The following is a 20,407-nucleotide window of genomic DNA, read 5'->3' on the forward strand; positions in this document are numbered from 1 at the left end:
CGACGGGATTGGTGGGATGCGATGATGGGCGGGCCGGGCGCGCGGGGATTCGCGGGATGTGGAGCGTCGCTTGGTGAGTGCAAACCTGCGGGGTTGAATGGGCTCGAGGCCACGGATCCGAGACAAGGGCTTCCGGGGCTGCAACTCGCATCTTGGGGAATATTCCGCACTACCGCGCGGGACCTAGCTCCGGACGCTGAGGGGAGGGCGGCCACGGGTGGGTCCGATTCCCGCCACATGCGACGCGGTAGCTGGCGGGCCGCAGCCACCTTAGTGCACGTTTGGCTTAAAGTTGATGTAGATTCGCGCTTTGGGCGGATAACGAGAGCTTGCATTGTGCAGCACAGCTGTCCAGTACAGGGAACACGAACCAGCTACGGGGTTTTGAACTTCCTAAACAAAACAACAAGTAGGTTTGGGGGCGGAGAAAGCTGTGGTGGTAAAATATCCAAACTACTGTCATTTCAATTGTGTGTGAAGAATATCTTGAGATATTGTTTGTATTACTTTTCAAAATCACATATACGTCCTGCAGGTACAACTCGGTTGAATTCCAATGAAACAAACAGTGCGGTTCTAGGTGCTGGTAATATCTCCAGGAATAAAACAAAAATCTTTGCTATCCTGGAGCTTATCGTCTAGCTGGAGGAGGCAGGCAAACTTAAAGTATACAGTTTATTAGGAGAAAATGCTGTGAACAACAATTAGAGAAGCAGACATACCGGGGAGGGTTGCACTTGAAAATTAATATGGAGAGGGGTAGGTGAATTTTTGAGTAAGGACATGAAGAACCAGTGAGGTATATGGGAGAAGTACCAACCAGAATACAGAGACCTCTCCTGGAGCCCTTGCTGTGGGAGGGTCACTAGGAGGAGTGAGAGACATGGTAGGGGCAGATCTCATAGGCCACTATAAGAACATAGGGCTTTACATAGTGAAATAGAGAATCTTTGAAAAGTTTCCAACAGAGCAGCAATTGATTTATGTTTTTTATTTAAAATAGTTTTATTTTTATTACTTAGTTGTTATTATTCTTAAATGGCAAGCTTATTTAGTAATAAGGCTGGCCTCATTTTTTGAGATGGAGCAGGGCTGAGGAACTGGAAGGAGGCAAATCAAGTATTCCAGTTGGGTTGTACTAAGTTTGAGACTCTGGTAGCTGTCCAGATGGAAATGCCTGAGTGGATGCCTGAATTTGGGATTTGCAGAGAGCTCCAAATGAGAGAATCACTCTCAGCTTTCCTTTTCTCCCTGCCTGGCCTAGGGTTACAGAGTGAGACAGATATCCAGACACAGATAGTTCCAGGAAAACACTATGTCTGTTCTCCCTTCCCCTAACCCCCCCCTTTTTGGGGGTGCAGGGGATTAAACCCAGAGGTGTTCAACCACTGAGCCACATTCCCAGACCTTTTTATTTTTTTACTTTGAGACAGAGTCTCCAGAAGCTAAGAGCCTAAGTTGCTGAGGCTCCTTTGAAATTTTGATCCTCCTGCCTTAGTTTCCTGACCTGCTGGGATTACAGGCTGTTCACTACCCACACCCAGCTTATGGTCCCCTTCTATCTTAGTGCCCTTTGAAGTGTGGGCAGCTTGGTTGAGACACCAGCAGAGTTCTGCCTTGGGTTGGGATAGGAGTGGCAAGAATGCCTTTGTTTTCTTGCAGTGACCCTCTTTGGCCTGGGCACAGCTGTCTGACGGACAAAGCAAGCCAAGAGTACAGCCATGTTTTCTGAACAGGCAGCTCAGAGGCCCCACACTCTGCTGTCTCCACCAACAGTCAACAATGCCACCTTCGCCCGGGTACCTGTGGCAACTTACACCAACTCCTCACAACCCTTCAGGTTGGGGGAGAGAAGTTTTAGTCGACAGTACGCCCATATTTATGCCACCCGCCTCATCCAGATGCGACCCTTCTTGGTGAACCGGGCCCTGCAGCATTGGGGTGAGTTTAGGGGGTAATCCCCCCACCAGCTCAGAACTTAGAACCAAAATTTTTCTCTAACTTCTACTTCCTAGTTACCTTACCTTCCTAGTTCTTCTTAAGGTAAAAATGAGGATTAGGTAACCTGTGGGTTTCACGTTAGGTTTAGTTCAGAGACTGGTTTGAGGTAAGGGCTTAGTTTTGGTGGTGACAGTGAATATTTCATTAGCAGAGGGAAATGTTTTTCCTGTCTTCAGTGCAAATTATTCAGCTGTTTGTTCACACTATAGCTAAAGAGCCCCTCGGTATGTCAAGAAGACAAGATTTCTGGAGATGCACACTATGGTCTCCTTACTTCACTGATGGCTTCTCCTGGCTTCCTGTATTGGTAGCCTTGAGTCTTCTGTCCCTTGGGCTTTCTCTATCTTTCCTAATAAAGTGGCCTGGGCAACATGACCCATTTTCTTTTCCTCATTTCTTCTTTGGTGATTTGCCGCAGTCTGGCTGGGCACAATTCAGGAGCCACTTGTCAAAAGAAACGAACTTTATTTTTAGAACTACAAACACCAAACAAAATAGCTCCTCAGGAAAAAACCCTCAGAGCCCAACTGCCACCACTGGCTTCCCACAAGCCTCTCACCCACACAAGCCTTACCACCTCCCACAATCCTCCTGCTCTTGAGGCCGATTGGCTGGGTCGTGTGGGCGGAGCCAAAGAAGTCCCCCAATGAGCAGCTCCTGGTCTGAAAGGGCAGGGAAACAGCCCAATGAACATCACCACAGAGGAGCCAATCAGCTAGATGTTGCTGGGGCCGCTGTGAACCAATCATCAGCCGGCAGCTGGAAGTTTGCTGGGGCCCCTTTGGCTGTGGCTCTCAACAGTGATTGCACCTGCAATTAGATTATTCTCAGTGGTGAAAAAGGACCCCCATCTCCCACTTTTAACTTTTGGATGATGTTACATTTTCATGATTTGCATGAGTGGTTTTCCATGTTGTTTTCAAATTCATCTCCTATTATGTTTTTAAATTGAGGCTTTTATAGGTAAGACCCTGCCTTACTTATCCCTAGCACCAGACTTGGTGAATCTCAGCCCTGGTGGCCCATGGGAACCACTGGGAACTTTGAGAAACACTGGCTGTCAGGCCCCTCCCACCTCTCATTGAACCGTTGGATTAATTCTCAGTTTATTTGGGCAGTGGGAGAACTCTGGGCCTGGAAGTTTGCTAGGTAGATTAGCAAATTCTTTGGGGATGTGATGTTTTCTTTACCTCAGCCCAAAGTACTATTTGCCTGTCCTCTACCACATAACAAGGGGCTGCTTCCTCCCTCTGCTAGAGGAAACACATAAAGGGGAGTAATTTGAACTTTTTCCTTGCTTTCCTTTAAGCCATTGGGGACACTGTCCGTGGACTCTCCTGCTGCTTGGGCCCAATATCAATACCACCTTCCAGGAGTTTTAAGCAGCACGTTCTTTCCCAGTGATTGAACCCGCTAACAGTGCTCCCAGGTGATTGACAGCAGCCACTGCATTCCACACACTGACTGTGGGCAAGAATTTAGGCAGCTGCCACAATGAAGGGGGTGACTGACAGCAGGTCACCACAGACCTGGTGGTGGATGCTGGCTATCACCCAGAATACTCACAGGAGGCTTCTCTGTGTAGCCTGGGCTTCATCATCAAAGCTTAGCCTGCCTCTCAGAATTGGTCTCTCTCTGCTCACCTGTTCCCTGAACATGCCAAGCTTTCCTGCTGTAGGCTTTTTCCATTGACTGGCACATTCTCTCCCTAGTCTTCTGGCCTTACATTCTCAGTTAAGGTGGCATGTCCTTAGGGAGACCACCTTTGGTGACCTTAACCTGTCAAGAGTCTACTCTATATTTTCTACCTCAGCTCCCTATTTGTCCGTGGGCAATTATTTGTGGACTGTCTGTTGGCTGTCTGCCTTCTGGAAGGGGATCAGTGAGAGCAAGTGTTGGTCTTGTGTCCAGTTTTGTTGTTGGTACCAGTGCATTACTTGGAGAAGGGTATCCTGCCTTGGGTTAATGTTTCCACCAAGTACTTAAGGGTCATACATTTGTATCCCAACTCTGTGACCTTAGACATAATACTTAACCTCTCAATGCCTCAGTGTGGGTATAATATTTATTCTTAGTGTATTGTTAGGATTGACTGAGTTGAGTGTACTGTGCTTAGTGGGGCCACCTGGGGGCGTGAGAGCATATATTAGTCCATTTTCTGTTATTGTAACAAAATTCTTAAGGTGAGGTACTTCGTGTAGAAAAGAGGTTTATTTAGCTCATAGTTCTGGAGGTTAAAGGGTGTGATACCAGCATCAGCTTCATTCCAGTGAGCACCTCATAGCAAATAGTAAGAGCACATGCAAAAAAAAGGGGGGGGGGAGAGATCACATCAACAAACTGGAAGCCAGAGAGCACTTCAGGGACTGGGCTCATTGCTATAACAACTCACTCTCAGGAGAGCTTTAATCCCTTCTGGGGGCTGCTCCCCCAGTGAGATAAGGACCTCCCACTAGATTCCCCCTCTTAAACATCTCTCTACCTCTCACATTGTTACACTAGGGACCAAACCTCCAATACATGAACCTTTGCAAGACAAGCCATATCCAAATTCTAGCAGGAATGTGTTGTTTTCTTTGGTGTGTGGTGTTTCTTACTGGTGGTGTGCCCCTCTTGTTTCAAATTACTCCCCTCTTTGTGCTTCCCCAGATGTACCTCTGAGGAATGTTTTTGGTTCTTCCAGGGCAGGAAAGGGTTGGGCTGTGCAGGGGTCAGTTAAGCTGAGGGACTACATGATCTTCACATTATTGTGCCTCCTCCTTACAGGGGTTTTTCCTAGGCATGGGGATCCATTGTGATGAGTCCACAGGCCTTTAGAGAATTGCATTCCTTCCTCCTGCCCACCCTGGCTCTCTACAGCTCTCCTCTAGAATGTACAGAACATTCTGATGTGTTCTAACTTACCCCAGGATCCTGGGTACGCCTGGTGATCAGGGCTGCCTGACTCCAGAAGGAACAGAAAACACAGTGGGGTGGAAGAGGGTAGGATGTCTGACCTATGGATATCTCTATTTTCAGAGGATGAAGCATTTGGGGACAGAGGATAGAACAGAAGAATGAAAACTCTTAAATTGTAATATTTTTAGGGCCGGATTCTGTTGGGATTTAGCATGCTTCTTTCTAAGAATGACTATTATCATTTAGGCATAAATGAAGTAATGCTCTGTACTAGTTTCCTATGGCATTATAATAAAGTACCACAAACTTGCTGACTTAAGACAATATTTATTCTCTCCATTCTAGAAGCCAGAAATCTGAAATCAAGTTGTCAACAGGGTTGGTTCCTTCTGGAGACTCTAGGGGAGGATCCTTCCTCCTTCTTCCAGCTTCTGGTGGCTCCGGGCCCTCCCAGGCTTGTGACCACAGAACTCTGGTGCCTGCCCTATCTTCACAAGGCCTTGCTTCTGCATATCTGTCCCTATTTGCTTCTGACTCTTAGGTGGATACTTGGCATCTGGGGCCCCACCACACCCACAGGCTTTGTCCCTCTGGCAGACCCCCCTTCACTGTTTTGCTGAGGTCCAGGAGGTCTTTCACTTTATGTTCTCTCCTTCCTGGTTTAAAGGGCCCAGGCCTACAGCACTCTGGTGAGGCTCTTTGTAAGTGCCCCATGGCAGAGGGCTGGGCAGGGGCCTCCGCTTGCTTGGTCAGGGGTGGGACTGGTCTCTGAGTCTGTATCCCTTACACCAGGCAGTGAAGTTGAAGTAAAGAAGCTGTGTGAGCTGCAGCATGGGGAGAAGTGCTGTGTAGTGGGCACTCTGTTCAAGGCCATGCCACTCCAGCCTTCCATCCTGCGTGAGATCAGCGAAGAGGTAAGACCTATGTGGGAGGACACTGATGTGCCACCCTAATAGACCCAAGGGGTTGGGGATGGGTCTCTGCCCATGGAGAGCGAAGGAGCAGGTCCAGAGGGGCAGGGGCTACAGTACCATCTTGAAACATAGGAACTTTGGTGGCCTTGATCCCAAGACTACCTACCATCTCTGCCTTTCAGCACAACCTGCTCCCCCAGCCTCCTCGAAGCAAATACATCCACCCAGATGATGAGCTGGTCTTGGAAGATGAATTGCAGCGTATCAAACTGAAAGGCACCATTGATGTGTCAAAGTTGGTCACAGGTGGGAGCCCAGTGAGAGTGGGTAGAGCCCAGCATGAATATGTTAATATGGGGAGAAACAGGGAATTCAATGAGAGGGTGGTGGAGGTAGGGAGTCCAATGAGGGTATATTGGTAGGAGGTTGGGAGAGACTTCACCATGGTTGTGTTGGGGAGCTCTGTGGGGGCTATCAGGGCTTGTGCGGCTGGTGCATTTATGTTTGTGGGAAAGTAGGGTGCCATCACTGGGTGAGACCAATCTTGCAGCCTCTACCCAGGGACAGTGACCCCAGAAAGTTGGCTTTAGTTTCAGAGTCCTAAAGAAAATTAACTGGTGTGTTGAGAGGGGCTGGTGGTTCTGCCCATTTGGGTGATGGGAGGAGGTGGGAACACCTGACCACCTCACTGCTCCCCAGGAACAGTCCTGGCAGTGTTTGGTTCCGTGAGAGATGATGGAAAGTTTCTGGTAGAGGACCACTGCTTTGCTGACCTTGCTCCACAGAAGCCTGCACCCCCTCTTGACACAGACAGGTGAGGAGTCCCAGTGCCAGGGCCCCAGTGCCAGTGCAAGGAGTGGTATATCCTTCCATGGCACCCTGCAGGACCCCACTGTCTCTGCAGGTTTGTGTTGCTCGTGTCTGGGCTGGGCCTGGGTGGAGGCGGTGGCGAGAGCCTGCTGGGGACTCAACTGCTGGTAGATGTGGTGACGGGGCAGCTCGGGGATGAAGGAGAACAGTGCAGTGCTGCCCACGTCTCCCGGGTTATTCTTGCCGGCAACCTCCTCAGCCACAGCACCCAAAGCAGAGATTCTATCAACAAGGTATGGAGGCTACCTGGCTGTATTCAGCCTTCCTGCTGCAGTGGGCGGGCTCCTGCACTGGGGCTGTGTTCACAAGCAGCCCTGCTTCTTGAGGGTATATGGGCCAGAGTGGGGTGCAGGGTCTATGAGGCAACTCTAAATCTTTCTGCTGGTGGGCTTTGCTCTGCTTTCCTCAGCTGAGAACTTAGGTGGGCTCTGGGTGTCCCTTTGACCTCAGGGCCTAAGGGCTTCCTGGGTTTCTACTCCCAGGCCAAGTATCTCACCAAGAAAACCCAGGCAGCCAGTGTGGAAGCAGTCAAGATGCTGGATGAGATCCTCCTGCAGTTGAGTGTGAGCAGCTTTGGGGGCTGGCAGGGTGTGGAGACCCCAGTCTGTGAAGCTGTTGAGTGGGGATCGGGAGGTTGGGTGGCTGACTTGGGAAGTGGGAGCTCCCTCAGGTCCTGCAAGCTTTCCCTGCCCTATGCCCTCTAGGCCTCGGTGCCTGTGGACGTGATGCCAGGTGAATTTGATCCAACCAACTATACGCTCCCCCAGCAGCCCCTGCACCACTGCATGTTCCCACTGGCCACTGCCTACTCCACACTGCAGCTGGTCACCAACCCCTACCAGGCCACCATCGATGGAGTCAGGTAGCCGGTACAGCAGAAGGAGCAGGGGAGAAGGTTGGGGAGGAGGCAGGGCAACAAAAGGTTCTTGTACAAGGTTGGCCTGGAGCACCCCAAAAATATGATATGAGCTCTGGGCTGGCTGTTATGGGTGGAGCAGAAGCAGTGGGCCCCAGGCCAAGGGTCAGCAGAGCCTTGCCTTGCAGGTTCCTGGGGACATCAGGACAGAATGTGAATGACATTTTCCGATACAGCAGTATGGAAGACCATTTGGAGATTCTGGAGTGGACTCTGCGAGTCCGTCACATCAGCCCCACAGCTCCTGACACCCTAGGTAACAGCACAGTCACACTGGTGGGATCTGCGGGCGAAGACAGCTTCCTGAGATTACACTGCCTTGCCCAGGCCTGTTAAGGAGAAGCCTGTTCTGGAAGCTATTCTAGACTCTTAATTTGTCTTTGGCCATGGCTCCCCAGTGCTCAAGACCATGGGAGTATATTGGAAATTTGGGTTTTGCATGGTATAACCCCCCAGTCCCCACCCCTGAGGGCAGAGGCATCAGGGCCCCTGACCTGCCCCTCAGGTCTTGTGGTAACATGGCACTTTTGTCACAACTGGGACCTGCTACTGACATTTAGTGGGTAAGGGGAGGAATGCTGCTGTATATCCTGTGAAGGGTAGCCCCAAGGCAGGACTGCCTAGTCCCGGGTATCCTCTATATAGGCTGAGAAGCCCTGCTCAGCAACAGGCCCCTTTCCAGGTTGTTACCCCTTCTACAAAACTGACCCATTCATCTTTCTGGAATGCCCTCATGTCTACTTTTGTGGGAACACTCCCAGTTTTGGCTCCAAAATCATCCGAGGTAAGTTTTGTCTTTTGACAACCCTGAGCTCACAAGAGCAATTTGTTCTTCCCTGGGGGAGAAGCTCCCATGAACTAGATTGCCTAGGGTCTGCCCTGTGACTGTTATTTTATTTAAGGGGGCCAGACTGGGGGCTGAAATGGCTCTGAGCTGTGTACTTCTGTTGTCACCCCCACTGTGACTCCTCTTTACTTCTGGGGGCTTTCCTGTGAGGCATACCTTGCCCAGAACCCTAAGTGGATCCGATGTGACTCCTTTGTAGGCCCTGAGGATCAGATGGTGCTGTTGGTGGCCGTTCCTGACTTCAGTGCCACCCAGACTGCCTGCCTGGTGAACCTGCGCAGCTTGGCTTGCCAACCTATCAGCTTTGCTGGTTTTGGAGCAGAGGATGATGACCTTGGAGGCCTGGGGTTGGGCCCCTGATTTAGAGAGGCAGCCTGGACCAGGCCATTTGCCTTTGCAATATAAGCCTTGTAAATAAAGCATTTATGTTTACTTGTCTGAGCTTTGACCTCCTCCTAGGCATACCTGGGATAGGACCCTAGTAGGGGCCAGCCTCTCCCCCTCGAGCTGGTCAGAACAGCAATGGTCAGTGCCATGAGCTTGTTTTATTGGTGTGACCTTGGGTGCCTCCCTGCCCCTCCCTGAAGGCTGGCAGGCAGGGCAGGAACCTCTGCACAGACATTGGCTCTTGGGTCCTTGTCTCCTTTGTGTCCCCTGCAGGACCCACACGAGGGGCCTTCCATGTGCTGATAGGTGTGTCTGTGGGCGCAGGCTTGGGAAGTGCTGCTGTAGCTTGAGCTGGGCCAGGTGGTGATGAGACCCTGGTCTCAGAAGTCTCCAAAGTTCACCGTGTAGGTCTCCACTGTTGTGAAGGGGAATGCAGGGCCAGTAGCTATCTCCTCTTCCTCCTCTTCCCCCTCTTCCTCCTCCTCTTCGGGCTCCAACTCAGTCCCAAATTCTGTTCCAAATTCTGTTCCAAACTCTGTCCCAAACTCTGTCCCAAACTCTGTTACTACCTCCGTGTAGGTCTCGGTTTCCGATTCCTCCCAACCTGCAGTGGTTGTAGGTAGAAGGCCCCAGGGTCCCCAGGTAGTGCCTGGGGTGGGAGCAGCAGTGGGGCTGGGGACAGGGGTTGGAGTAGTGGTGGGACCCACAGTGGTATTGAGGCGATGCAGTCGCATCCGCTCTCGCATTCGCAGGCGGTACTGTAGGCGGCGCTGCTGCAGGCGGCGCTGCTGAGGGGTCATGGGGCGCAAGGGGTCAACACGCAGAATGGGCCGGTTCCCATTCATGGCCATGATCTCCCGAATGCGTTTCCAGTTGGAGCGAGCCAGGATGAAGTTGCACTGGGTGGCCCCAATGTCATAGTCCACATTGCAGGTCTTAGAACTGGAGGTATAACCCTCTGCATGGGCTGTCACTCGATACTCACCCGGGTTCAAAATGCGCCAGTAATCACCACCACTTGCTACACAGGAAAGACAAGCTGGCTGTCCCAGAGCCTCTTTAGCTCCACCCTTCCCCTCTGAGCTTCCCAGCCCAACCTCTTCTAGGTGCCCACTAGTCCCTGTTCTTCCTGTGGCCAGGCCTTTCTCTGGCTGAGTCCTGCAGAGCAGGCCATCTTGCCACACAGATGTGTCTCCCTTTGTTGTGGGTACTTAGGGAGGACAAGATAGACTCCACCTGGGGAAGGTGGGTAAAGGTATGCACACAAGGTACCTGTCTTCACGCCGTGGTTGATGCCATTCACAGAGATGGTGGCATTGGCAATGGGGATGCTTTGTTCATCTGTCACTACACCTTTGATGCCACGATGCACCTGTGGGAAGGAGGGAGATGAGGCTGGGGGACCACATGGAGACCCTATTTTGAGGGCCCTGTCCCAGACTTCACCCTTCTCTCCACATGCAGCCCAGACTGCCCTACCTGCTCCATGAAGGTGAGCAACGCCTCCTTGTTGTTTTCCCACTCCCGGGGCAGCTCACTTTCATGGGGGAATTTATCACAGCCCAGGTAGATAGAGAGCTCCAGGCAGTTGGTGTGCAGGTAACTAAAGTCGTTGATAGCTGGACGGACAGACAGAATCACAGTCAGCCTCTCCTGTGTGGGCTGTTCCCCACCACAGCCCGTCCCAGGCTGACTCACTCCCTGATCGCGGATTCCACTTGGCCCCGTTGACAATGCCCATGCCATTGGTGTAGTCCTGGGCCTGACAGCCTCCTCGGTAGGGCTCTGTCATGGTGAGGTGAGCAGAGGCAAAGGAGATGGCCAGCCAGCGGAAGATGGCATGGTCTGGGGTCTCCTGAGCCTCAGATGCCTCTTCATCATCCTCTCCACGGGCAGCTGCCATGGCTGCAGCCAGCAGCTGCTCCTGGCTGGGTGTGCGGGCCATATCATAGGGGTAGGATACGAGCCGCTCACCACCATTCAGATTTGCTCCGAGCACAAAGGGGTTCTTCTCCATCCAGGCAATGATGGCCCTGACCTCTGTGGATACCTGGGGGTGGCCAGCACAAGAGGCCAAGGCTTCCATCATCATACCCCCTCCATCCTCCATAGATGCTCATGACAGTGGCTCACTCTCCTCATCCCCTTATGTCCCTCTGACTCTCTCCCAGCCCCTAAATCTCAGCACCTGAGGTTAAGCCACTTTCCTACTCCCCCAGCCCAGATTTTCAGGGTTAATTCCTCACCGTGGCATCTGGAGACAGGTAGCGCTCAGGGATGGGCAGGTTATTGTTGGGGACCCGGTAGGGGACCCATTTCCTCTCCTCAGCTCCCCAGAGCACAGAGTTTAGATCCGGAAAGTCCTCAAAGATGTCAAAGCCTTCCTCGGTCCACAACCCCAGTGCCCAGTTCCCAAACTCTGAGCCCTGTGAGAAGTCAACAGGGTCAGCTTTGGCCTCTTCAGCTGCTCATCCCCCAACCCCCACCCTTCCCTGGCCAGCCCCAGGTCCCACCTACCATCTGTGCAGCCACTTCATAACCATCAGGGTTCAGTGAGGGCACCAGGTGGATGCGAGTGTCCTGCACCAGGTTGCGCACACGGGGGTTCCCATCACGGTACTCTCGGCACAGGTACTGCATGAGCAACAGCAGTAGCTCTCGGCCCAGCACCTCGTTGCCATGGATTCCAGCTGTGTAGCGGAACTCAGGCTCCCCTGAAAGGGCAGGAGCCACAGCAAACACTCAGTCTCACAAGGCCCAGGGCATTTGAGAAAGGACCCAGACACCAAGGGACAGGGGGCAGGGAGCAGCTGAGGTTTATGGTGCCCAGTAAGACAAGCCTGGATCCCCAGAGGGACTCCAGGAGCAAGCAGGAGGTGGTGAACTCCACATAGCAACTGCACAGGCCCTGCTGCAGTGCCAGGGTCTTGCCTCTGATCCTCTGTGGAGTGGAAGCTGAGCCAAGTAGCTCAGGGCCAGGCAGCCAGGGCTAGCAGAATGATGCCCTCAGGCCCTCACCCAGCTCATGATCCCCAGGGTTGTCCGAGATCTCCATGGCATATATCTTGAGCCCTCGTGAGCTCTTTCCCAGGCTGTATGTGCGGGTGATGGTGGGGCATTCTTCATTCACCACCTTCATCAGCTGGCAGGGAGAGGGCACCACATCACTGACCATGCCTCTTCCTCTGTCCTGATCTGTTTTATGGGATGGATAGCTAAACCCAGCCCCTCTCAGGTGGCCCACAGGTTCTAGTCTTCCTAAGTCAAGGGGCAGTCAACATCCCTCTAAGGGAGGCTGGGCCCCTGAATCAGCAGGACTGGGCTAGGTATGAGTTCCAGTCACCCCTGCAAAGGGCCCACCCTGGCATGGGACACAGGCTTCTAACCTGGCGCATGTCCTTGTAGCTGTGGTGCCGGAAGTCCAGGTCATCAGTCGCCACCACCTCATTCTGTGCATAGTAGCTGTGGACAGCTGCAGAGGGGTAGGCAGTCGGGATCTTGATGTTGACTCACCCACAGATCAACTCCAGCCACCCCAACCCCTGGCCAGCCCCTCCATACTCACGAGTCACGGGGCAGCCCAGCACTTCCAAGCGCATGCACAGGCTGCCATTCCAGGTAAGTGGGTAGATCCGGATGAATCGGGCCACCACTGGCTCTGGAAGCTCACTCAGCACAGGTGTGTCCTTGTCCACATTCCCATGGAAGATCTGGGGAGGGACAGGCCTCAGAATAGCACTCCTACCCCTTCTGAGAGCCCACTCTGGCCCACACAACAGAAACAGCACAGGGTTCAGGTGCCTACCATTTCCTCATAGCCATTGGTGTACATCATCCATGTCTGGCTATCATTGCTGAAGCCCACGAAGAAAGTGGTCACAAAGTCGTCACTGTGGAGAAGATGTCAGGGCAAGGCTTCTCTCCTACACCAGGCCCCAGGCCCCAGGTGACCTAATCCCCCTTTCTGAACCAGCAGGGCTATGGAGTTTTACTTGGGCATCAGGTACTAGGTCCTGTGCCTGTCCATGGCTGTGGGTGGTAGCTTGTCCCTGACCTCATGCTCATCTGAACTCAGGGGCTAACTACCAAGGCTGGCCACTCATGGATTTTACTGGCTTTTCTGGACCAGCTCAAGGGCTGACTGAAATGTCCCAAATGGGACTCCAAACCTTGCCAACTTCCCAAGAGCCCAGCCACGTACTGAATGCTGGAATCTCGGCCCTGGGTGATGACGCCAGTGAACCGAGTAGTCCTCCTGGTGTCCACCTCAATCCACTGGGTCTGTGAGTCATCCTCAGCACACCATGCCCCATCATAGTAGTCATCCTCATTGGCACCAGCCTGTCCAGGACAGTAGGTGCTGAGCATGGGTGGAAGAGCCCTTTGCCTGCTAGGGGATGGGCCAACCACTCACCCACCTGCATGTTGAGCCGGCCACGCTGTGCCCCTAGGCCATGGCGCAGCATGGAGGAGGCGCGGATCTGGTTGTCCTCAATGCGGTGTGACTCCATCCCAATGGGCGGGCACTCTGAGGACACATACCCCAGGCTGATGGCTAGGGGCTCAGATCTCCCTCCACCAGCCCAGAACCACAGGGCCTACAGCCCATTCCCCTCAAATCAGAGATGCTAATTGGAGGCTGTGGCAGCTTGTGGCTCTGCTTCCCCTGCTTAGGCCACAGCTGCCCTATCTGGAGAAAGAACATACTGATGGTGCTCACCTCTCAGGAACCCAGGACTCACATTAAATCCCATGTAGAGCCCTGCCAGTCATGACTTCACCCAGATGATGAGGTCATCTGCACACTGGCCCCCACAAGGATGCCCACCTGTAAAGGCAGCTGGAGGCCTCGATTTTCACCCAAGGCCCTCCTCACTCCCAACCCTGCCCCAGCTGCAATTTTGTTTGGTGTATGGTCTTGAGCTAGTTTTTGTCCTATCCCTACCCGATCCCCACTCACTGATTTTCTCCACTGGAGCCCACTCCTCTTCCAGCTCCTCGCCCTTTCGGGGACCTGTGGACAAGGGAGGAGCTAGATCCAAGAGCCCAAGGCAACAAGAGTCAAGATGCCCCATGGGGACCAGCCACACACCTTTTTGGTCCTTGCCCTTTTCCACAGCCCACTTGTCCTCTGTTTCCTCCTTGGGGCTGCTGCCCTTTTTGGGTTTCTCTGGAGGATGCAAGGTAAGAGGTCTGTCATCCTGGGCCTCAGTATGGGTGTGGTCAGACTGAGCTGGGACGTGTGAGTAACAGACTGAGCTGTGAAATGGCTGAGCTGGGACATATAGTAGGTGGGCAGGTTGAGCTGGTGTACTTGGAGGTTGGTCAGGCCAAGTTAGGGTATTTGGGGGGTCAGGATGAGCTAAGACATATGGTGAAGCTTAGCTAGAGCATTTGGGAAGTCAGGATGAGCTTGGACTCATGGATGAAGCTAAGCAAGGGTATATGGGGGGTCAGGCTGAGCTAGGGCACATGAGGAGGATGTCTGGCAGGCAGAGCTGGCCTTAGGGGGTGGCCCTGGTCCCACTCACTTAGCTCTTCCTTCTCTTCATCTGTTTCCAACTCAACATGGGGCTTCTGTGGTGGAGGAGGCAGGAAGTAATAGTCCACTGTGGGGAGAGAGAGCTTGGCTGAGGCAGCTCTGATCCTGCTCTGGGGGCCTTGGTTCCTGGGTTCACAGGAGCCCACAAAGCAGGACTGCGCAGGAGGGGAGGGAGGTAGGGATCTCGGGGACAGGCTAAGAAGAGGAGAGGGGTCCTCCTATGAGAGGGTGGAGCAATGGGTGGGACAAACAAGACGCTGCTGAGGTCCCCAACATGGTCCCACAAGGCAGTTTGGCCTGAGGCAAGAAGGAATCAAGACTGGGCAGAGAGTGGTACCAGGGCAGGTGACATGCCTGAGTGGCAGCTGGCACCCTATGGCACTGTGAGGACTGAGCTAGAGAGAGGATTGGAGGAAGTGACAGGGATCTGGAGGCAGGAAAAGAATAAGGACCTGCTCAAACCCATAGCCCAGGAGAGAGGGAATCTGCAGGTGCCACAAGCACTGGGGATGATGAGCTGGAGCAAGGTGACCCTCAGGAAAGGTAGCAAAGAGCTGGGAGGAAGGAGACAGGACAGGGAGGGCTGGGCCTGCATGGAATTGAAAGCCTAGGGACACCCCTGTGGGGATAAAGGCGAAGTCAGGAGCCAGGAAAGCAGGCAGGGAAGGCCCAGTCCCTGGCCAGATTCCTGGCCCCATGTGTCCACTCACCTACATCCCTCAGACTCTAGGACACTGGATACTCACTGTCATCATAGTTAGGGATCATGAAGCCATCCCCGTAGTCAGGGGGCAGCACAGGCTTTGGAGGTGGCTCTGTGGAGGTGTGGAGTTGGGGGTAGGCCAGAGCCCCTCCCCTGCATCTTTTCCCCTTCTGCCCCCCATCCTACCAATTATCTCCTTCCTCTCTTCTGGCTCCTCAACCTTCTCCTTTGGGCGCTCTGGCCAGAGCCTCCTCCTGATGGGTGGTGGCCTAGGCTGCTTCTGGCGCCGGATATACTCAACTGAGGGGAGACAGAATCTGATTGGCCCTGCTGAGACGAGTCCTCAGGTAGGGCCACCATTACCCAGGTCAGGTCTGAGCCACTGGGACAGCGGCCTACTCACAGTCCTCGTAGTCCTCCCTTTCTATCTGGTCATTGTAGTCCAGAGTGGGCACCTCAGTCTCCTCCTCAGGCACTAAAGGAAGATGCCAGTGGCTACTAAAAAACCCCACTCTGGGAAACCCCTCAAGTGCAGCAAGCCAAGGTGGTTTGTCACCCGAGGCCAGAAGGATGACAGCCACTCACCAGGCTGGTGCTCTCCGGCCTCTACATGGATCTCTTCTCCTTGACCCTGCCAGGTATTTGGGAAGGCTTCTCCTGCAACACAGATGCCCCAGGAGCAGGTGGATGGGGGCCTGTCCTAACCACCCTGACAGCCTAAGGCCACCAGCCATCACAGGCCCTGTGGACATACTGCTAAGCCCACACTCCTTGGAGTGAGCACTCCTGGTACCCTGCTAGCAACCCTGAAGTCAGAGAGCTGGGCTGGCTGTTGACACCAAGGAAGACAGGAAAGAATCCTGAAAGTTCATACAGCTGGGGACAGAGATCCCCATCCCCAAGCTACCAAGCCCTCTTCCTCCCCAGGAGAGGCTACAGCTCTGAGGAAACTCACTGGTCAAATTGCCAAGTTCATGATAAATGAGGCCCCAAATCCTACTTTGTTTGTAGGGAGAAGAGTTCCAGGGACCTACCCTCCCCATTCCCAGCCTCTAATAGAGGTCAGAGCCCCATAACCCCAGAGAAACCTGGCACAAACCTCCCTCCTGAGGTGGCTCCCCAAGGTTGGTGTTGGGGGGTGGGGGCAGTGGCCACTCCAAGGTTTCCATGGGGGCTGGAGTGGGGAGTCTCTTCCCGGTCGGGGGCCTTTTGGTGGCCTTGGGTGGCTTCTCCTTGGGCTTCTTGGTGGCCTTGGGTGGCTTCTCCTTGGGTTTCTTTGTGGCCTTGGGTGGCTTCTCCTTGGGCTTCTTAGTGGTCTTGGGTGGCTTTTCCTTCCCCTTCTTGGGAGGCCTCAGGGACCCCTCCAGGGGCTGCTTGGTTGCCTTGGGGCCTTTGTCCTTCTTCGCTTTCTTCCCTTTGTCTTTAGCCTTTTCTGGAGGTACTGTCCAAGATTAAGATTTAGAGCCCACTCTGTCACCTTGTGGCCACTCAGGATGCCCACAACTTGGGTACAGAGGCTCTTATCAGTCCCCAGAGCAGTTCAGGAAACTAAGAGGTTAAACACTGTGGCAGACCTAGTATTTGAGCCTCAGCTTTCTGTGAGTCTGGGATTGTCACCATCACATCTCAGCCTCTCTAAAGCCTAAGTGTGTGACACTCAGATCCAGGGAGAAGCCTACATCTGCCAAAACCTCAAGAGGAGCCCTCCACAATCCACTCCTTCACCAAATGTCCCTTTATCAGTCATGGAGTACCATTCTGTGCTGGACATGGAAGGGACAGAGAGGTGACTAAATCATGCAGGCCTGAAGAAGCAACAGTCATCCCTGCAATTATCATACAAATTGAAGGACATGGACCTGGGGTCTCCCTGCAAAGACAAAGAAACTTCAAAGAAAAGGCACACTTGGTGGGTCCTGAGGCCCCCAAAAGAAGAAAAAGTAAGAGATCTTGGATGGGTTGGGGACCTGAGGGCCACACAGGGGACAGAGGAATAGTCTAGGAACTTCTGGCTGCCAGGTCATCTCAGGGAGTCTGGGAGCAGGTGCCCCAGGTGGGGCTGTCCCATGGGAATCCTCCCAGGATGCATTAGCAGGAGCTGCAAATGCTGCTGTGAGTTTAATGGTGGATGGGAGACACGAAGGCAGTTTGGCTGAAATACAGGAAAGTTACAAAACAACCAGGAGAAGGCCAGTTCCAGCAATATTCAAAAACCCTAGACAGCAAGCCTGGGCTGCTGAAGGTGCCAGGAGGTGAGATGTACAAGGAGAGTTGGGAAAGATCTACAGCTGGGGCTACAGGGAGCAGGAGGAGGAATCTGCTGACCTCAAGAAGGATGAATGGTGCCTTAGAGTCTCCTGGGAGAGAGATCATAAGATCTTTTGCCACCCTCCAGAGAGCCACGGGAAACAGCCAAGATTTATTGACAACTGATTACATAAGAAACCTTGGGTTACATGCCTTGGTGATGCATCACCTCATGTAATTCTCATAATAATCCAGGATTGCCCACTGCCCACTTCCACTTATGGCCGTGGGCCATAGGTCTTCAGCAGCCCCTCCCCATACCTGTACACTCTTGGGGTAGGTGGGCAAGTGCAGGCGTGGGGTGGGGTGGGGGTGTGGCCTGAAGAGAGGGCCTGTCAGGAAGGACAGCTGGGTGGTAACAGTTCCCTAGCCTAGCCTAAACCCTCTTGGGGCCTGGGGATGAGCTATTAGAACAGTTGTATCCACTGGCCCCCAAAAGCGGCCCTACCACCCTGTGCTGGATGTGCCTTCAGGTCCCAGGGCTCCTTGCCAGCACTGCCCTCGCCTGGCACAGCGTCCCAACAGGCGCGGTTGCAAGTCCTCACCATGAACAGTCTGGGGAGGAGCCAGGCCCTTCAAGTCCTTTCATGCTCACCTAAGGTGCCAATCCCCCCACGGGTCGCCCCGGCCCCAGGCTCTCACCTTCTGCACCCGCCCCCAGCTTGCCCCCTGCCTGGGCTTTGCGGGCGCGCTGGGTGGGTTTGGGAGGCGGCGGGACCTCCACGTCGTCCTCCCGAGGTTCGGGCTCCAGCTCTGACAGGAAGCCTTCGAGGAACTCCTCGATCTCGTCGTCGGTCAGCACAGTCTGTGGGTGCCCCCCAGGACAGAGTGCTAGCAGTGCCAGAAGGCAGCCGAGCAGGGGCACGGTGCGCACGGCCATGGCCGCAGCACGGGGTGTGGGGGTGTGGGGCAGGGGCGCTGGGGGCAGGGGCGGGAGAGGGGTTCTAAGAACTGGAGCGGGGCGGGGATCCTCCCGAAAGGGGTGCAGAAAAGTGCGGGGGAGGGGATTCTGGGAAGGGGTGTGGGTGGCACCGGAGCAAGGGGATCTGAAAGAGGGTAGGAAAGGGTTTCCGAGATGAGGGGAGGTCTGGAGAGAAGTTCGGCGGGCTCTGAGGCTGATGCAGCTCGGGGGTGGTGGGGGCGCTCCAAAGCGCTGGCGGCGACTGGGCACTCCAGCCTCGCGTGGCGCGCTCCCGCGCGGACCGCCCTCCAAAATGCTAGCTGCGGCCCGGGCGGGGGCGCCGGGGCTTCCGGAGCGGGCTCCCCCCCCCCCCAGGGAGGAGGAGGCGAAGGAGGAGTCCGGCAGCGACCGAGGGGCTGCGGGGGCGGGGATGGGGGGGGTGGAGCAGTTAGGGCGCCGCACTCTTGGCACTTCCCAATGCGCGGACTACCAGCGCTGTCCCGTTGGAGGCCGGAGCCCAGCACCGAGGATCCGAGGGTCTGGGTGGCAGGGACGACTGGGGGGGATGAAGGGCCTAGGAGAAGAAAAGGTACGGTCTGGGGGTGAGTATCTGACTAAGCCAATGCCTCTACCCCACTTTGATCTTAGCACTCGCCAAGCCTGCCAGAGGTGCCTGGGAACTATGGGTCGTGAGGGTTCTGGTCACCCCATCCTTTCCATTCTGTGAAGCGTTTGCGGGAGGGCTCTTCGAAATGTCACCTGCAGCAACCCAGTGTCAACTTCCCGCACTCGTCCCGCCAACTTCACCAGGTTTGTGCAGGACCAATCCCTGTGCTTACAGGAAGAACAGCACATTGAGAATTCACTTTCTAGCCTGGGGCAGTACAAAACTGCTCTCAGCAGCAACTGCTCTGTTTTGGGTAGATGCCTCAGACAGAGGCATCACCCCAGGTCTAAACATGGACAAATTACCATTTCATTTCTTCCCCTTACCAATACCTGTGTTTTTTGTTTTTTGAATTTACACCAGGCATTGGGCATCCTCCTGTATTCCCAGCTATTGGAGAGGCTGAGACAGGAAGGTTACTAGTTCAAGGCCATCTTGAGCAAATTAAGACACTGTCTCAAAATAAAAAATAAAAAAGGCTGGGGATGTAGCTCATGATGGAATGCCCATGAGTTCAATCACCAATACTGCAAAATTAATTAATTAATTAATTAAATCTGTTTCTAATGGCTCCAGGTACCACATGAACTCAAGGGCACATAGATTGGGCATCAGGGCATCAGGATCCATCAGTGGTGTCCATCATGGTGCCAGTAGAGGGAGATTTACCACATGTGCCTTGGTGTTTAGCTTCTAGAAGGGCAAATATTGACTGGCCCAAAATGGCTATCACAGCTAAGGGCATGGCTTCTACCCTTGAAGGAATAAGGAAGCAAGACAAAGCACACTTGTAGCCAAAAGTCAAGGTGAGCAGTAGCCAGCAACCTTAATCCAATGTTGTAAGAGTTTGACCCTAGTAATGTAGTCCTGTAGGAACACCCAGGAGCCCTGGAAATATTAAGAATTGAGTTTGGACTTCATATGTATTTAGAGAGAAAAAGCAAGTCAGGAAGCACCTGGGTCCTGATGTGCCCTGGGCCAGCCTGAGCAGACAGCAGCAGCCAGGCACATCCCAGTGGGGCTGCTGAGCTGAGCACTGACAGGACTCACCAGGAGTGGGAGAGTCCTCCAAGGCCTTCCCTCTGCTTTCCCACTGGCTCTCCTTAAGAAAGCAGGGGCACAGTCAAGAGCTGGTCCCTGAAGTCAACCCTGGCTCTGCCTTCCTGGCCCTCTGATCTCTGCAAGTGACCTCAACAGTACTCATCACTACTACTATGTGTGGATCATGCATGTGCCATACCTAGCACGTGTGTTCAGATTCACACCCTACTGGCTCTTGGCTCATAATTCCCCCTGGAGACCAGCATGGGCCCCAGCCCCTGGGCTCTCAAAATAGCCCCTCACAGCCAGGCCTCTGCCTGCCCTAATGGCCCCAGCCTGGTCCTAGTGGCAGCAAGTGTGAAGCAAGCTCTCATAAACCACTGTCCCCTGCAAACCTCTGACTCATCATTCTC

At 53.7% G+C, this 20,407-nt stretch overlaps 2 protein-coding genes across 4 annotated transcripts; one reads left to right on the forward strand and one right to left on the reverse strand.

The window, feature by feature from the left end:
- POLD2 (DNA polymerase delta 2, accessory subunit) lies at positions 1-8,887 on the forward strand. Of its 3 annotated transcripts, none has more exons than XM_081285518.1 (11): positions 1-73; positions 1,663-1,941; positions 5,692-5,813; positions 5,996-6,119; positions 6,513-6,627; positions 6,718-6,916; positions 7,166-7,246; positions 7,388-7,545; positions 7,728-7,855; positions 8,282-8,383; positions 8,646-8,887. In XM_081285518.1, the coding sequence occupies exons 2-11, from the start codon at positions 1,722-1,724 to the stop codon at positions 8,804-8,806; spliced, it is 1,410 nt and encodes a 469-aa protein (XP_081141644.1). In that variant the 5' UTR covers positions 1-73; positions 1,663-1,721; the 3' UTR covers positions 8,807-8,887. The 3 variants fall into 3 exon arrangements, with proteins under 3 accessions (XP_081141644.1, XP_081141646.1, XP_081141645.1); XM_081285519.1 differs by lacking the exon at positions 1-73 and adding an exon at positions 89-217; XM_081285520.1 differs by lacking the exon at positions 8,282-8,383.
- Positions 8,888-8,971: 84 nt separating this feature from the next.
- On the reverse strand, positions 8,972-18,657 carry AEBP1 (AE binding protein 1). The gene is made up of 21 exons (XM_081285514.1): positions 18,028-18,657; positions 16,178-16,519; positions 15,664-15,735; positions 15,482-15,553; positions 15,265-15,378; positions 15,122-15,190; positions 14,365-14,442; positions 13,926-14,003; positions 13,794-13,847; positions 13,252-13,361; positions 13,035-13,174; positions 12,639-12,723; positions 12,399-12,543; positions 12,220-12,305; positions 11,852-11,975; positions 11,351-11,547; positions 11,080-11,259; positions 10,532-10,883; positions 10,313-10,452; positions 10,106-10,205; positions 8,972-9,854 (listed from the first exon to the last, which is right to left on the reverse strand). The coding sequence occupies exons 1-21, from the start codon at positions 18,263-18,265 to the stop codon at positions 9,214-9,216; spliced, it is 3,417 nt and encodes a 1,138-aa protein (XP_081141640.1). The 5' UTR covers positions 18,266-18,657; the 3' UTR covers positions 8,972-9,213.
- Positions 18,658-20,407: the final 1,750 nt, after the last annotated feature.

The sequence above is a fragment of the Spermophilus citellus genome (assembly GCF_964194105.1).
Source record: "Spermophilus citellus genome assembly, chromosome: 3".
Classification (NCBI taxonomy): Eukaryota; Metazoa; Chordata; class Mammalia; order Rodentia; family Sciuridae; genus Spermophilus; species Spermophilus citellus.

Excerpts from the sequence above, each read along its gene's own strand:
- POLD2 (XM_081285518.1), top strand. The coding sequence starts at position 1,722 with ATGTTTTCTGAACAGGCAGCTCAGAGGCCCCACACTCTGCTGTCTCCA. Across the intron at positions 6,120-6,512 it reads TGTGTCAAAGTTGGTCACAG|GAACAGTCCTGGCAGTGTTT; the intron begins GTGGGAGCCCAG and ends ACTGCTCCCCAG. Across the intron at positions 7,247-7,387 it reads AGATCCTCCTGCAGTTGAGT|GCCTCGGTGCCTGTGGACGT; the intron begins GTGAGCAGCTTT and ends TATGCCCTCTAG.
- AEBP1 (XM_081285514.1), bottom strand. The coding sequence starts at position 18,265 with ATGGCCGTGCGCACCGTGCCCCTGCTCGGCTGCCTTCTGGCACTGCTA. Across the intron at positions 16,520-18,027 it reads GCTGGGGGCGGGTGCAGAAG|TACCTCCAGAAAAGGCTAAA; the intron begins GTGAGAGCCTGG and ends AATCTTGGACAG. Across the intron at positions 12,544-12,638 it reads CCAATGGCTATGAGGAAATG|ATCTTCCATGGGAATGTGGA; the intron begins GTAGGCACCTGA and ends GTCCCTCCCCAG.